Below are 16,872 nucleotides of genomic sequence, written 5' to 3' on the forward strand. Positions count from 1 at the left end.
CGACTGATCGAGATTGCTCGTCTAGTCGCTTTCGGATAAACGACCTCGTTGGTGGGTCAGATCCTTCACCACCATCCTCGTCACACTCCTCTACTATCCCTTCATTGAGAACGCATGTGTTTCTGTTAGGGATCTCTGAACCACGGAGTTGACCGCCGAGATTAAATTCTCTCTCTCGGCGAGTCGCGCTCGTGGACTCAGGCGTACCAGCGCTAAGGAGATTCTGCACCTGTGGCACACTCTGTCCTATGCTCTGACTCGGCAAATCGGCTGTCGACTTTCCCATAGCTGTTTTCTTTTTTACCGATCGTGTTTCAATTGGCATGAACTTCGTAGTTTAGCACTGGGTCCCACTGGGCGTGCCAAAATGTTGACCCTAAAAACTACCAAGCCTACGTGGCGCGCAGGCCGAGTAATCTATAAGCTAACTACGTCCTTCGGTGATTGCGGGGCGTGCCAACTCGTCGGCCGAGCTCGACCGAGGAGTAAATTTGTTGATGTTGCGTTAGGTCGCGCTATTGACTTCTGCGTCTTGCGATTGCGGCCGAGAAAGGAACACGTCTCGGCCTCTTGGGCTCTCGAACCGAAAGACAAGGTTACTATTCTTACGAAGTTCAATATCAAATTCGGCTTTCAATGTGCCGAATGTAATAACTGTAACACCTCACTTTGCCGAGAAGGCTAATGAGATGACCTCGACCAATAAGGGTACAGAGACCCTTCTCGACCGAGACTTGGATAGGTAATCAACCGTTCTCGCCGCAGTGCTGTTGATGCCAACGGAAGATACTACGAGACCGATTGATTCTACGGTGACAGAGCTATCTATGCCGACTTAAGATATCACCGGTTGCTTCCACAGTGCTGTTGATGCCAACGGAAGATGTGTCAGCGAAAAAGGAAAAAGAAAATCTCAAAGTTGTTGAGAGAGTTTGCGCAGGGCAGTTTTTGTATTGATTTGCAGGGGCTTGGGATGATGTGCAACCTCTTCTATTTATCGCAATGGCTCCCCCCAAGGTCGAGTTAAAAACCTACTCGGACTAGGTTTCCTTTCCCTGATCAGCATCAACTCGACCAGTCCTGCCTTCACTAGGACTGTGAACCTAGTCCTTTACCTGAGCCGGATCCGCTTCTGGGTCCTGCCGAGACTCCTTATTGCACTAGGATTCGACCTCTTACGTTATGACCTAGCCGACCTAGGTTTGGAGGCCCACGTACTGAACGATCCGTGGTATTCTTGCCGCAAGGCCTCCCGGGCCGAGAATGACCCTACACTCGGCCCAAACTGTTATTTTGGGCCCAAACAGCACTCTAATTCTCAAACATAGGACCATTTGATATTTTTCTTGATCAATAGAGTTTAGTTTTAAAAAGCTATAGATGTTGACTCCATCAATGGAATCGTACTTCTTCCTTGTGAAGAACTACAGTAATTTTTTTATGAATGTCCATTTGCATTATCTTTGTAATTCCAATATATGTAAATTTTCTTGGGTAGTTAACCAAAGAAGGAGTAATGCTACATGAAGGTTAAAGAGTCAGTAAAAACTAACACAAAAAGTTATTAAAGCATTTGTATGGTTAAAAGACATCAACCATAGTAGGTTGATAAGAAGACGCACAATAGAACATCAACCGTAGTGCTTATGCTAAGCATTATCCAAATAAAAATTACTCACACAGTTGGGTACTTTTTTCCGGCCACTAATCACATATCTTGAACTGCTACTCGACATTGATTATATTTCCATACATAAAAGAAGACACTAATGATATTTAAAGGCCAAGCAAACAAATTAGGGAACTTTAACGAAAAGCTCTCGATACTGTTCACTTTAACGAAAAACCACATTTTTACACTAAAAAATCAATCATGGTACTATTCACTTTACCTTTTATTTTGTCATTATCTTTAAAACTCAAAATTTTCAAACATTTTTTATTAATTTTCCTAACAAATTAAGAAAAGTAGAAGACGACGGGAAAAGTGGGTTTGATGCGCTCTGCCGAGTGCTGACAAACCTTGGCAAGGATGCAATCTATGATAATTTGTTAACCAAAAATCAAATAAAAAAAAACACAATTTTGAGCATATGGATATCTCTCGTTAATATTTTAGAGCATTATTATCTATCAACAAGATGCCTGAACATTTTTTTTTTTTTAATTCGGTGCTACATCAAGAACCCACCTACACATAAAAATATAGATGATGATCTCAATACTTAATTAGTTGAATCCTTAAACCTTTAATACTAAACAGAGCAATGTTTTCTCTTTTCTATACTCAAATTTGAATATTAATTTTTATAATTTTGGATTATTATATTTTCGGATAAAAAATCTTAATTAATGGCGGGTCACTGTCATCAATTAATAAAATAACCCAATATTATTCTATTAATTTAATGTATAAGGTAACCATAAACTTTTGGTCTTGGTATGAGATGTCTACATTTCTTACTCTACATTAAAACTACACGATGAATTGAAACATTTGACTTCATGCACTCATCTTTTACATACCATATAAATCTAGTCAAATATATAAACTAAAGCCTTTTCTCCCCAGAGATGCTCTTAACATTAAAACAAAAAAATTCCTTTCTAACATTTTGTCTCGTTTGAAAGACTGCATTGTGCATTTCTCTATAAAAGGCCCCATCGGAACCGATTAGATTCATTAAGAAAAACATGGCAACTTTTGAAATTTTCTCGAAGATGCTGAATCCATCAAGGGAAGAGCTCCTCCTCTTTGTGAAGAACTATAGTGATATTCTCATTGCTGCTCTGCTTTCTATTGTAACAGTACTTTTGGTCCCAAAAATTGCTAGGGGAAGGGTCACCAGTTCCAAAGGTAGCATCCCCGGCGGGTTGGGGTTACCCATTTTCGGCGAAACCCTTTCTTTCCTTTCAACAAGTAACAGTGCAAAAGGATGCTATGACTTTGTCAGACGCCGGCGAATGTTGTGAGTTATTCTATCACCCCATCGCTATATTGGAATGTACATGTAGGACTTATCGATCACTTAGCGCTTCTTTGGTGTCTAGGACTAAATTTGATAGGATAATTCACTTTGTGTAAAATATGTTGAAGAAACAAAAATTACATAAATTGTTTCCAAAATTGCAGGTAGAAAATGGATTACTAAGGGATAAGTTTCCTTTAACCAAAATAAATATTAAATAAATCATTCGTTTAGGAGTTATTCAATCCAATCCAATTCTTGACATCAAACGAGGCTTTAGTAACTGCAAGTAGTGAGGGTACACGATCAAGTTGTTTTCTCCATTGACGATGTTACCAATTATATTTTTCTTCTTTTGTGCTGACCCTTCAACACTATGAAAAAATAAAAATAAAATCATTCAAGGGGAACTTGTCAAAGGTGATGCTTTATGTTGCTAGTGCACCTAACTTGTAACACTAATGATTACTGAGATGAATGATTTCTTACACTCCTATGTAGTTGATGCAATATTATGGATGCACTTTAGAACCTACTTGAATAGACTAAAAAAAGTTCTTTTGGTTGATAGAGTATGTATATTTAATCATTTTCATACTGATGGAACGTTGAATTGACTATCGCGGTGAAACTATAGGTATGGAGATTGGTTTAAGACGAGGTTATTTGGCAAGATCCATGTTTATGTTCCAAGTTCAGAGGGTGCAAGAACCATTTTTGCTAGTGATTTTGCAACCTTCGACAAGGCGTATTTAAAACCAATGTCAGATGCTGTTGGAGTCGATAGCTTGCTGGTTGTGGCTCAGGAGACTCATAGAAGGATTAGGCGCCTTCTATCTGATCCTTTCTCCATGAGTTCTTTACCTACGTTCATACAGAAGCTTGATAAAATTCTGTGCCAGGAGCTAAAAACAAGAGAAGAAAGCGGGGAAAAATTTTCAGTGCTTGCCTTGAGTATGAAAGTATGGAAATTCTTCTGGAATGATTGTAGAAACAAGAGTTTCATATATATATATATAGTAGTAGGGTAAAAGAAGCTGATCTCTCTGAATGTTATCTGATGCGCAGCTAACGTCCGACGCAATGTGCACCTTGCTAATGAGCGTCACAGATGATAAAATACTGCGAATGTTTGAGCACGACTGCGCCTTAGTCTCAGATGCCATGATATCCTTTCCAGTCATGATTCCGGGCACTAGATATTACAATGGCATGAAGGTACGTGACGTGTACATCCTTGTTAGTTCATTCACTGTTTAAATTTTTGGAGTTCATCGTCTAACGCATTATTAAAGCTTAGTTAGGGGTCTTAACATGATATACATTGTCGACCAAAAATGTGGCTGGAAATCAACTCTCTCTCATTCAAATAACAGTTCACAAATATCACTACATCTCATTATCCGAGTGTTTTGTAATATATGACTACAGAAATAGTTTACCTTGAAGAGTTTACTAAAAGAATTGTCAAAGCAGGCAAGAGCTCGTGTTATGAAAGTCTTTAAAGACATGATCGCAGAGCGGAGAAGCGGAAAGGAGTATTCAGATGACTTCCTGCAGTCGATGATAGAAAGAGATACATGCCCTGACAATGAAAAGCTGACAGACGCAGAGATTATGGACAACCTATTGACATTGATAATTGCAGGGCAGACCACCACTTCAGCTGCAATGATGTGGAGCCTTAAGTTTCTCGACGAGAACAGAGAAGTCCTGGACAGACTCAGAGTAAGTAATTCCAAAGTGTATCTTCATATCATATAAATTGTGGTAGCAATTTCAGTATCGTTGAGATAGATAAGAAAGAATATATGAACATACAGGAGGAACAGTTGACAATAGCCAGAGCTAGGCCAGAAGGAGCTTCAGCTAAACATGAAGATATTAAAAACATGCCCTACTGTGTCAAGGTTCGCACCACATCCTAGAAACTTTCGATTGTTAAATTCAACGTAGAAAAAGGATCTTTAATCATGCAACTTTTCACCAGATTAAACTGATAGCAGAGACACCTTGCATACAAACGCGTTGACATCTTTAGTGCTCCGTATGTTTTTCTCCAGGTTATGAAAGAGACATTGAGGTTGGCAAATGTTCTTGTGTGGTTTCCTCGTGTAGCTACCAGTGACTGCACTTTAGAAGGTATGTTACAATAAACTTAACCTAGAGAAGTTAAATATGACCGGCACATACAAATATTTCTTCTGTTTATAGATGTTCGAAGCCGTGAGTTACCACAGCAAGCACTACAGCGGAAATGCTTTCCATCTCATAGAGAACCCCGGCGAGGATAGATGATAGGTTCCTTTTCAATATTTCTCTTAACAAAAACTTGTTTAATCTTAATTCATCACAACGCAATTGCAGGTTTTGAAATAAAGAAAGGGTGGCGGGTGAATATTGATGTGACTCGCATACACATGAATCCAGATCTGTTTCCAAACCCAACACAGTTCGACCCATCTAGATTTGATGTACCCGTCTCTCTAGCCGAACACTTCATTTTTCTTTTAACTTCTGTTATACACAAAAATATTTAAACCACTCAAATATGCAGGAGAGGGATTTAAATATGGTTGAAACTGGACACGCTCACTGCTTTGGCCAACTGGCCGAACCCATAACTGCAATTTCATACACTTCATTTTTCATTGTTGCCAAGGTATTGACATTGACAGATGTGTTACTTATCGTTTGTGTCAATTTTCTCCAGGAAATGCCAAAGCCATATAGCTATATACCATTTGGGTCAGGACCCAGGTCATGCATAGGAACCAATATGGCCAAGGCGACAATTATGATCTTTTTACACCGTGTAGTAAGTGGATACAGGTGAGTGAGAGTTTTCAGAGCCATCATTTGATTTTTCTTATCTTGTATGAGCTATGTTAAGGTGATTCGCCCATGCATGTATGTGCAATTTATGACCATTTGTTTTGGAAATCACATTTGAGCAACGGTAAAAATTCACCTACGGGAGTGTGGACATCTTATATTGATGAATCTTAAAATTCTTTCCCCTTATTGTGTAGCTGGACAATTCATGATTGGGATCCTAGCCTGGAAAAGATGTCACACATTCCACGGTTAAGCAGTGGTTTGCCCATTACCTTGAAGGCCTTGTAAGAGAGCAGACCTGGTATGCCTGGAAAATTAGGGTTCAATAATCCCGCGTCTTGCCGGTTGTGTGGATAGTCACTACCCCGTGGTTAGCGCCAGCTGCGAAGGCTTCTCCTCGTGCAAGTAAATATTATGCCTGGGTCTTAGGGCTAGGGTTTCTGTTTTACTGGGGCTACATGTTTGGGGCTCATTTGTGTTTTGTAGCACCTACTGTTGCTGTTTTGTGTTTAGTCTCATACTATATATTGTGGCTTGTTCCGCTAGCGTCTTGTGTTAATGAAGTATTTCTTTTTCCGAACATAGAAAAAAAAAACACATCGGGAAGCATGTAATTTTGCAGAATAAGTACGCATTCTTGCCAAATTTATGTTACTATTGATCAGATCATATAATATTACAAGGGCCCTTCCAATCCCCAGCGCCCCCCCCCCCCCCTTCCCCTTCCCCCCCCCCCCCAAAGCAAAAAAAACAAAACGCTTGACACTAGCTAAACCCACCCTATTGTCATATTTTCGGGCCCACGTTATAATCTCAGTCTCTCCTTTCCCATAACCAGAATCATTACTGACCGCTGAGAAGCAAGTAATATGATCACATATGTAAGATCCCACATCGTTCAGGGGAGTGATCCTTATATATATATTCTCATCTCTACCTAGCACGAGACTTTTTGGAAACTCACTGGCTTCGGGTTCTGTAGGAACTCCGAAGTTAAGCGAGAAAGGGGCCAAAGCATTCCTAGGATGGGTGATTCTCTGGAAGTTCTGCTCACATGAGTTCCCAAAAACAAAACCATGAGGGCGTGGTCGGGGCCCAAAGCAGACAATATCGTGCTACGACGGAGTCGAGCTCGGGATGTGGTGGAGGCCTGGACCGGGATGTGACAATTTGGTATCAGAACTTAACCTTGGTTGTGGTGTGCCGACCAGGACGTCGGGCCCCTAAGGAGGGTGGATTGTAAGATCCCACATCGCCTAGGGGAGTGATCCTTATATATATATATTCTCATCCCTACCTAGCATGAGGCCTTTTAGGAACTCACTGGCTTCAGGTTCTGTAGGAACTCCGAAGTTAAGCGAGAAAGGGGTCAGAGCATTCCCAGGATAGGTGACCCTCTGGGAAGTTTTGCTCACGTGAGTTCCCAGAAACAAAACCGTGAGGGCATGGTTGGGGTCCAAAGTGGACAATATTGTGCTATGACGGAGTCGAGCCCGGGATGTGACAACATGCATATTGCTTGACTTCTTCTTTACCACCATCCCGACTATCCCAAGGCTGATCGCGGAGGCGATGCAACAACAAAAACGATGAGCAGTTGCTCAACCAATCAAAGAATCAAATTTGAAAGAGAAGTGAAATTGGTAGAGAAAACTCCGATGACATCCATATACTGCATTTGATCCATTCAGTGTGTTTGATGGTTGTTGCGATGAGCTCGACGAATACAACAAGACGAACTCGAGATTCAATCATAGATTCAATAGTTTAGGATCTTCTAGACATAAATTAAAAATTAAAAGAGTTGAATATCAGAGTGCTCAACAAATAATATTATAAAATAATAAAAATATGGGTTGGAAGGTTTCCTGAAATTGACGCTAGAATATTATAAAGTAATAATAATCTGGATGTTTTAATTTGTTGAATATGTGATGTCTAGGGTTTTAATCTGTTGAATCTGTGATGTTGAGGGTTTTAATCTATTGAATCTGTGAAGATATGTGTTTTGTGAAATTTGTAATATGTTGATTTAGACTTAAAAAACATAATCTATTGAAATATATGAATTGAAAACTAAAATGACATATAGATTAAAGTATTATAACATATTGAAAATATGGAAAACAAGCATATAATGAGTGTTCATCCAAGTATTCAACAAGTCTCTTACAATTTACTGAACAAAAATAAAATGCAAAATGGAAGTAATCGATTTTTTATCTAAGTTGCGACCTAGGCACGTGCCCATATGGGTGCAGACAGGCACCTAGGTGGGCTAAGCGGATGCCTAAGGAGATCTATGTGTCATTTCTTGATTTTCAAATGCATTAATTGGGGCAGTGGCTAGCCGCGTAGCGCCTAGATGAGATTTTTATAACAATGGATATAGGTCTTAATTTGTAAGTTTGTTAATTTGTTAGTTTGTTAGTTTTTTAATTTGGTAAATTAATTTTGTGAAAGTGGATGGCTCCTCAATTGATCACAAGTGACTGCCGCTCTGCTTCCTATTCGGCTATAGTGAGTCGTCGACCCTTAGTGTGGTGGCCAGTGGGATCCAAGCCACGACTGCGGAGTCGGCAGCGGGGACGAGTTCCACTATCCCATTGCCCCCTGTTCCACAATCTACCAAACGACTCAATAGTACTCGTTGCCACTAACTGCCTCCACCACCCCCCACGATCACATCACCCACGACTGGCAGCGTGGAGGCCGAATCAGTCCTCGTGGAGGGAGAGTAGGCAGAAGGATAGCCCCCTACCAGGCCGAGGAACAAGAAGACCCAGGGCATTTGTCAGTGCCTAAGGATAAACCAGATCACTCAGATCACCCAAGCCTCGATCCCAATTGTCTACCTCCCAACTACCGCCGAACGTGTGCCAATGTCAACAGTTTGTTGACCCACGACTGCAGGGCCCTGATCTTGAGCAAATGCCCCATGGACGCTGATTCATGGATTTCCCATCAGCAACAGGTTCGTGACGCGATGCACTCTCGGCTTTCTGTAAGTCTATAACTAACGATTAGGATCATTTAAAAAAAAATGTGTAGTTCATTGTTTTTTTCTCATTAATGAAAATGTGCAGACCAACTTCAGTTGGAACAAGAAGGACAAAGCATGTGAAGATTACATCAACCGGGTCTGGAGCAAATGGTACAAGGAGTGGAAGTACAAGCTCCACCTACTATGACTTTTGTCCAACAATAGAGGCAGCATGGGTGGACCATTCTAAGGAGTTCCTGGAGAGGGTGCATGAGTGGACCATTCCAAGTAATAATTTTTTGTTTAATTTTATATTAATTTGATATGTATTGTATATTTTTTTTTTATCTTCATTTGAACTAATACTTTTTAATGTACAGAAAAAATCAGCAAACCGGGAGCAGAAAGCGTACGAGCACCACTCATATTCCCGACCCCTTTCTTACTTGGTCGAGGAACGGGATGCTGGTGAAAAGTTCTTGGAGGTGGTGGTCCGGGGCGCGGGGGGGGGGGGGGGGGGCGGGGAAGACCCATGCTAACTATGGCAACGAGGTCGTGGAAGGGATTCATGCAAGTATTCTTCCATAACTTTGTATTTTGTTTTTAAAGGCTTTAATTATGGTTTAAATTCTAATTGATCTAACTTCGTTTTGTTTGTATTTTTTTAGGCTCCAATGGTACAAAAGAATGACGAGGTCCTCGCCACTCTCTCATAGTAGCATCCTGACGTGCCTGTGGAGGAGCTGACACTCGATCCAAGGGTGTCTCTCCAAGTGCTAATGGACAGGGTTGGCCAAATGAAGGATAAGGAAATCCGCAGCCTTGGAGCAGGTTGGGTTCGGGAAGTCGAGTCTTGTTCTTCATCGAGTTCTACTGCAACGACTGAGACCGACTCTCGACTTCAGCACATGGAGGAGGAGCTAGCACGTCAAAGGGAATTAATCCGCCAATACTTCATGGTCGTATCCCAGAGCATATCAGCTTATGGCATTACGATTCCACCGCTGCTGTCCTAAATTGTGCCGCCATCCGAAGAGCCTCCCCAACAGCCGTCCCAACAGGCCCCCGTGCAGCTGCCAGATGAGCTGCCCCATCAGTGATCATGACCCCTCCTAGTTTACAATTCTTGTGTTTTTTTGATGTAATATGTTTGAACAGACAATAGCGGTACGTCACTATCCAATTCTATAACTAATGACCCAACATGGTGTACTAAATATATATGGCTCAACCATCTTCCCCAAAGATGCTCCTAACATTAAGAGAGATATATCTTCTCTCCCACCCCTTAGCATAGTGTTGACCCTAAAAACTACAGAGCCTACGTGGCGCGCAGGCCGAGTAATTAATGAGCTAACTACGTCCTTCGGTGAATGCGGGGCGTGCCAACTCGTCGGCCGAGCTCGGCCGAGGAGTAAATTTGTTGATGTTGCGTTGGGTCGCGCTACTGACTTCTGCGTCTTGCGATTGCGGTCGAGAAAGGAACACGTCTCGGCCTCTTGGGCTCTCGAACCTGAAGACAAGGTTACTATTCTTACGAAGTTCAATATCAAATTCGACTTTCAATGTGCCGAATGTAATAACTGTAACACCTCACTCCGTCGAGAAGGCTGATGAGATGACCTCGACCAATAAGGATTTAGAAACCCTTCTCGACCGAGACTTGGATAGGTAATCAACCGTTCTCGCCGCAGTGCTGTTGATGCCAACAGAAGATACTGCGAGACCGATTAACTCTACGGTGACAGAGCTATCTATGCCGACTTAAGATATCACCGGTTGCTTCCACAGTGCTGTTGATGCCAACGGAAGATGTGTCAGCGAAAAAAGGAAAAAGAAAAATCACAAAGTTGTGAGAATTTGCGCAGGGCAATTTTGTATTGATTTGCAGGGGGTCCTTGAATGGTGTGCAACCCTCCCTACTTATAGTGAAAGTTACACCCGTCCGCTTGATACTCTTGGAGAGTCCTAATTGGACTCTGTCTTGTGGAGTTGCATCTGGTTGTACATTTGTCTTATATCCTTTAGCCAAGGATCATATCCCTTTATGCCAATAAGCTTCCCGCCTTGAAATATGCCAATATTATGCATGTATGGCTGACCAACGCCAATCATGCGGCTGATTAAATCCAAATTGGCATCCTTATCTTTATGCAAGCGCAAAAATCCATACCAATCCATAACCATTCGCCAATAATCAGTAATGCATTAGGATTTCTAATGCCCCACCATCCTACGAATAAATTGGGGTTTTAGATAAAAATTAGGTTTAATAAATTATGATTAAAATCCCAACATTATCTCAATCATAATTTATTTCAACCACTTTGTCGTTCAACGGCCTAAAACCCTGCTCATCCGACGGCCTTGATTGCTCGGGCCGATATTGTAAAAATGGGTCCAAACACATAGATAACATTAATATCGCTGGTTAAAATATATATATATATATATATATATATATATATATGGCTTAAGCATCTTCCCTAAAATTCTCCTAACATTACGAGAAAGATATAATTCTAATATTTTGTCTTTGTCGTCTTTTTACATACCAATGTGAATCTATCCAAATATATTTGGCTTAAGCATCTTCCCCAAAGATGCTCCTAACATTAAGAGAGAGATATCTTCTAACATTTTGTCTCATTGAAAAACTACATTGTTCCTAAAAATCAATAAATGGTATAAACTTTTTATTTAAATGTGATTGTGTAAATCCTAAATTAAATTTGATTCTAGTTATTATTCATTATTAGGACTTGTATTCCTTAGAGGAGAAGGATTTCTTCCCTCCCTTATTACTATAAATAAAGACACTGTGTAGGGGGAATAACACACCCTCTACATAACCCTACAAACACATCTCTCTATTTTTTCTCTGTGCCGCTGGTCCTTCTCTCATTGTTAGTTAAATATGGGCCACAACACGTTATCAGCACGCTCATACCGCTGCGCTTAGGAATCTGACATGGAAGTTTTCTACATCAAATTAGTTCATCAATATCATCACGCAATCAGGTTCTTTCAAAACAACAGTTTTTATCTCGATATTTTTGCAGCCTTGATAGCATGAACATGCATCATAATACATGACCCAACTCTACGCTTTTCGAATTTTAGATTCTACATAATTGTGTACGCATTATATCCATAATTGTTGAATTATGTGAATTGATATTGCCATCAATTGCATCATATATCTACTCATGCATTCAATTATATGTTGAATTAATCTAAAAAAACTTCGTAAAACCCTAGCATCGCCGGCTCCATGTCGTGTCGTCGTACAAGCTGCCAGTACCATGCCAACAACTTGTGTTGGCTTGGCAAGCCTAGCCACGAACTACAAGGCTGCAAGCCCAAAACCAAATGGTGCATTTTAGACACCATCGTCCCCATCCCAAACCCTCGGCCTAAAGCCAAGGTCATCCCCGTCGACTTTTCCAACGAAAACACAACTAGCAGTCATGTGATTTGGACGAAACTCATCGTTTTCACCAACGATCTTTGAAATTCCAGAAACATTTTGTGAGTTTTTCGAAGGATTCACTCGAATCCTTTCGATTTTCACATCCCCGACGTTGAGGTTCAACCTCCATCATCTAATCTTAGTTCTCCGATGAACCAAGGCTTGCACTGATAATGGAACACTACCTGAAGAGGCGTTGTTGACCATCTCCAACCGATCTCCATTCCTAATGTCGTTAGGGTGGCCTTAAGATCCAACTCGAACCCTAACGGCCTCATATTCCTTTTGGTCCATAATGCACATAAACCTTTTTATTGGGCTTGCATGTGCCTAGAGCCTTGACCCACATTACCAGCCCTTTGGGCTTTGGTGATAACCAGGCCCGATGACCAGTTGAGGCTTTCTGGGCTCCTATCGTTTCTCCCATGCACCGCATCACACACAATCACAGCCTCTGCTGGTGTATGTGTCTATGCCGTAACAAATCCCAGCCCACATGCTGATGCATCACATCACACCAAATTAGAGCCCTTCACAGGCCCCTATTTTGGGCTTGCACATGCAGCCCACTTATTTGTGATACTTAGCCTGCCTGCATGCTAGGCCCGAGCCCAACCTTGCCCAATTTTTGGGCTTGGACCATGGTACTAAATTTGATAAGCCCTCCCGTGGGCTTTGGCTCATTAATTTGGGCCCCCGATTTTAATTGTTTATTTTTTTAGACAATTTGGGTTTTATAATTTTTCACTTGCACTTTAATTTTAGCCCAAAGTCCAAATAATTAATTCAATTATTATAAAGGCCTGAAGTTCTATTTGCATATTTTCTTGTTACATTTTCTGTCTATATTTGTGTTTGTCTACTAGAACATATGAACCTGAAGTTCATAATTATTTCTAAACTTGAAGTTTCTAGAAACATGCCTTGTTTGAAATCCTCAAGTTTTCTTTAAAAACATCACCCATGAAAACCCGAAGTTTTTTTCATGAAAATTTAAACCAATACATGTCTATTAGAACCTGAATGCTCTACTCCTATGTGAATGGATTGATTTTTTCTCCATTACACTAACCACATCTTGTCCATTTATTTTGTGATAGGAACATGTCCAATTTGAATAAACTCGACTTTACTGCTTTAGATGTCTATGGAAGAAACTACCTTAAGTGGGTCCAAGATGTGAAGCTCCACCTCACCGCAAAAAATTACGTCCCGCCATTAAAAATGAGACGAACAACCTAGTTGGCAAAGCTGAGAAAGCCACCGCAATGATCTTTATCCGAAGACATATTCATGATGCACTGCAAATCGAGTACCTTGTTGAGAAAGATCCACAAGCACTTTGGGTCACTTTGGCTGATCGTTTGGATCACCAAAAGGGCATCTTCTTGCCTGAAGCAAGACATAACTGGCAGTATCTGGGCTTCCAAGACTTTAAGTCTATGAATAAATATAATTCTAAAGTTTGTCAAATCCGATCACTTCTCACATTTTGTAATGAGAACTTAACTGAAGAAGATCTCCTAGAGAATACCTATTCGACCTTCTCTGCTACCAATATTATCCTGTAGCAACAATATAGAGCTCAGAAGTTCACTAAGTTTTCAGATTTGATCTCTATTTTACTTCTCACTGAAAAACAAAATCAGCTGTTAATGAAGAATTAAGCTCGACCTACTAGGGCGACTGTTATGCCTAAAGCACACTATAACCACGAACCAATGCCCAAAACACCAACATAGGCATGGTAGGGGGCGGCCAGAAGCCACCTCGTCAAGGTCAACAGAGCCAAGGCCCACCTAAAGGAGGAAACAGAGCCCAGAAACGCCCTAACCTCACTCCCAAGGCCCCAAACTTCAAGAATAAGGGTTAAACACCTTAAACCATAGATGTGGATATTTGCTACCTTTGTGGTTCAAGTGACTATTGGCCCCATGTTTGCCAAGCTCCTTAGAAGGTTGTTGCTGAATATCATTCTCGTTGTAAGAAGTTTGAATCGAACTTTGTGGAAGTGGATGAACCGGAGAGTACCAAGATGGAGGTTTATGACTTTCAAGAGAATACCACCCCTATAAAAGATTAGAATCTTAGACATAAACTAATTTTTAGTTGAAGTTGGAACAATGGGGCCAAATTCCACCTAGCAGTCGAACCCCCCTTTGTTTTTTGGTTTAATTTTGCATACTTTTCCTTTATGTTTGGATTATTTGTTGGTGATTTTTTTTTTTTTTGGGATATTAAGCTTTTATTAATTACTATCCTTGAATACTTAAATTATTTTGAATGGATATTTGTTTTTAGAACTTTTATGCATGTTCATGATTCAAATTAATTTTTATTTCTAGGTATGACTAGTAGGAAAGTTAGTTGTCTGACTGATAGTGCGCACACTATTTTGAGTGAACGCATCTATTTCACTAACTTTATGCCTAAGAATGCACCTCTAACAACTCTCTCAGGACCATCCAACCTGATCGAAGGATACGATAAGACACATATAATGTTGTCCAATGGTACAATTTTGACCATTGATGAGGCACTCTATTCTCCACGTTTCGGAAAAACGTTGTTGAGTTTCAAGGACATTAAAGATAATAATTACTACGCTAAAACCTATGTAGAAAACGGAGTTGAATTTTTGTGCATCACTTCCTTCAAATATGGCCACCAGCGTATTCTAGAGAAGATAAAGCGTATCCCGAGTGGTCTATATACTACGACCATACACCATATAGAAAGCCACTATGTGGTCGGCCCTACCTTTGGGATTACACACAAAATTACACTTTGGCATGATCGTTTGGGACACCTTAGACGAACAACTATACGTCATATCCTCAAATCATCACACGAGGCATCCACTAACCCGAAGTTTAGGTTCGATTCAAGGAATTGCATGTCAAACTTGCTAATGGAAAAGCTTATTTTTAAGCCTTCTTATGACAAGATTCGTTCAGATCCTCCTATTCTTCTATAAAAGATTCAGGGGGACATTTGTGAACCGATTTACTCTTCATGCGGACCATTTAGATATTTTATGGTTTTGGTTGACGCTTCCACACATTGGTCAGAAGTGTGCTTGTTGTCCACAAGGAAAGCTGCATTCTCCAAATTGGTGGCTCAGGTTATCAAGCTCAGGGCTCACTACTCTGATTATCCGATCAAATATATTCGATTGGATAATGCTGGAGAATTCACATCTAAAACTTTTGATGACTATTGCATGTCAGTTGGGGTTGAAGTTGAACATCCAATAACCCATGTTCACACCCAGAACTGCCTAGTAGAGGCATTCATTAAGCGCTTACAAATGATTGCTCGATCGTTAGCTATATGTACAAGCTCCGGATCACTGCTTGGGGCCATGTAATATTGTACGTAGCCATGTTGGTCCACCTAAGGCCTGTTGCGACCCAACCATATAGCATCATTTAGTTGGTTATCGAATACAAACCTGACATATCACATCTGAGCGTTTTTTGTTGTGCAGTTTATGTGGGATTTCGCCGCCCTTACGTATAAAAATGGGGCCTTAGCGAATGATAGGAATCTATGTCGGATATGATTCTCCTTCGATCATTCGTTACTTAGAACCTTTGACGGGTAATCTGTTTATCACTCATTTCGCGGATTGTCACTTCTATAAGACAATCTTCGTGTCATTAAGGGGAGATAAGAATGTCAACGTTTCTGAAGAACAACACGAATTATTATGGACGACTCCCACTTTGTCTCATTTAGATCCCCATACCGCTCAGTCTGAATCTGAAGTGCAGCGCATATTAGATCTCTAAAGCATAGCTCAAAGCATCCTAGATGCTTTCATCGATCTAGCGCAAGTGACAAGATCACATATTCCAGCTACGAATGTGCCTCCAAAGATGGATGTACCAAATGTACGACAGACTTCCCCTCCTAGAGGTCCAAGACACTAATTTGGCTTATCCACGTACATCAATGGCTAGCTAATCATCTGCCCCTGCACATAAGTATGGCAGACCTCTTGTTTCAAAGGATTCATACCCCCGGAAGAGGAAACCCACAACACTGGCCCCTGAAGAGCCTACCGTGAATTCGATTGTCACTTACTTATTCTATTCAACTCATGAGGAAATTCTAGATTACGGAAGCATCCTTGAGAAGACGAATCTATCTCCCAAGAATCATGAGATTTTAGTCCATTATGCTAGCTTGGATGATGTTTGGTGTAGAAATGAGATGATCGTTGACGATGCATTAGCATATGCCGTAGTTACTGAGATCATGTTGAGTGATGACATTGAACCCCGTTCCGTTGATGAATTTCGATGTAGAACTGATTGGTCAAACTGGAAACATGTAATCCAAGTTGAACTTAATTCGCTTACGAGACGTAAGGTGTTTGGACCTGTAACTCATACTCCTCCTCATGTAAAGCCCGTTGGCTACAAGTGGGTTTTTGTTCGGAAGCGTAATGAGAAGAATGAAATTATGTGTTACAAAGCTCGTCTTGTTGCGTAAGGCTTCTCACAACGCCCCAAGATTGACTATGACAAAACTTATTCACCCGTTATGGATGTGATTACTTTTCACTACCTTATCAGTTTGATAGTTTATGAAAAACTGAGTAT

At 40.7% G+C, this 16,872-nt stretch overlaps 1 protein-coding gene across 1 annotated transcript; it reads left to right on the forward strand.

The window, feature by feature from the left end:
• The first annotated feature begins 2,668 nt into the window (after positions 1 to 2,668).
• LOC103417823 (abscisic acid 8'-hydroxylase 4-like) lies at positions 2,669 to 6,452 on the forward strand. Its single transcript, XM_070814830.1, has 9 exons — positions 2,669 to 2,969; positions 3,607 to 3,931; positions 4,038 to 4,187; positions 4,446 to 4,697; positions 4,793 to 4,879; positions 5,033 to 5,111; positions 5,337 to 5,443; positions 5,683 to 5,801; positions 6,002 to 6,452. Exons 1-9 carry the CDS (start codon positions 2,695 to 2,697, stop codon positions 6,093 to 6,095), a joined length of 1,488 nt encoding a protein of 495 aa, XP_070670931.1. The 5' UTR covers positions 2,669 to 2,694; the 3' UTR covers positions 6,096 to 6,452.
• Positions 6,453 to 16,872: the final 10,420 nt, after the last annotated feature.

The sequence above is a fragment of the Malus domestica genome, chromosome 15 (assembly GCF_042453785.1).
Source record: "Malus domestica chromosome 15, GDT2T_hap1".
Classification (NCBI taxonomy): Eukaryota; Viridiplantae; Streptophyta; class Magnoliopsida; order Rosales; family Rosaceae; genus Malus; species Malus domestica.

Excerpts from the sequence above, each read along its gene's own strand:
- LOC103417823 (XM_070814830.1), top strand. The coding sequence starts at position 2,695 with ATGGCAACTTTTGAAATTTTCTCGAAGATGCTGAATCCATCAAGGGAA. Across the intron at positions 4,698-4,792 it reads AAGTCCTGGACAGACTCAGA|GAGGAACAGTTGACAATAGC; the intron begins GTAAGTAATTCC and ends ATGAACATACAG. Across the intron at positions 4,880-5,032 it reads ACATGCCCTACTGTGTCAAG|GTTATGAAAGAGACATTGAG; the intron begins GTTCGCACCACA and ends GTTTTTCTCCAG.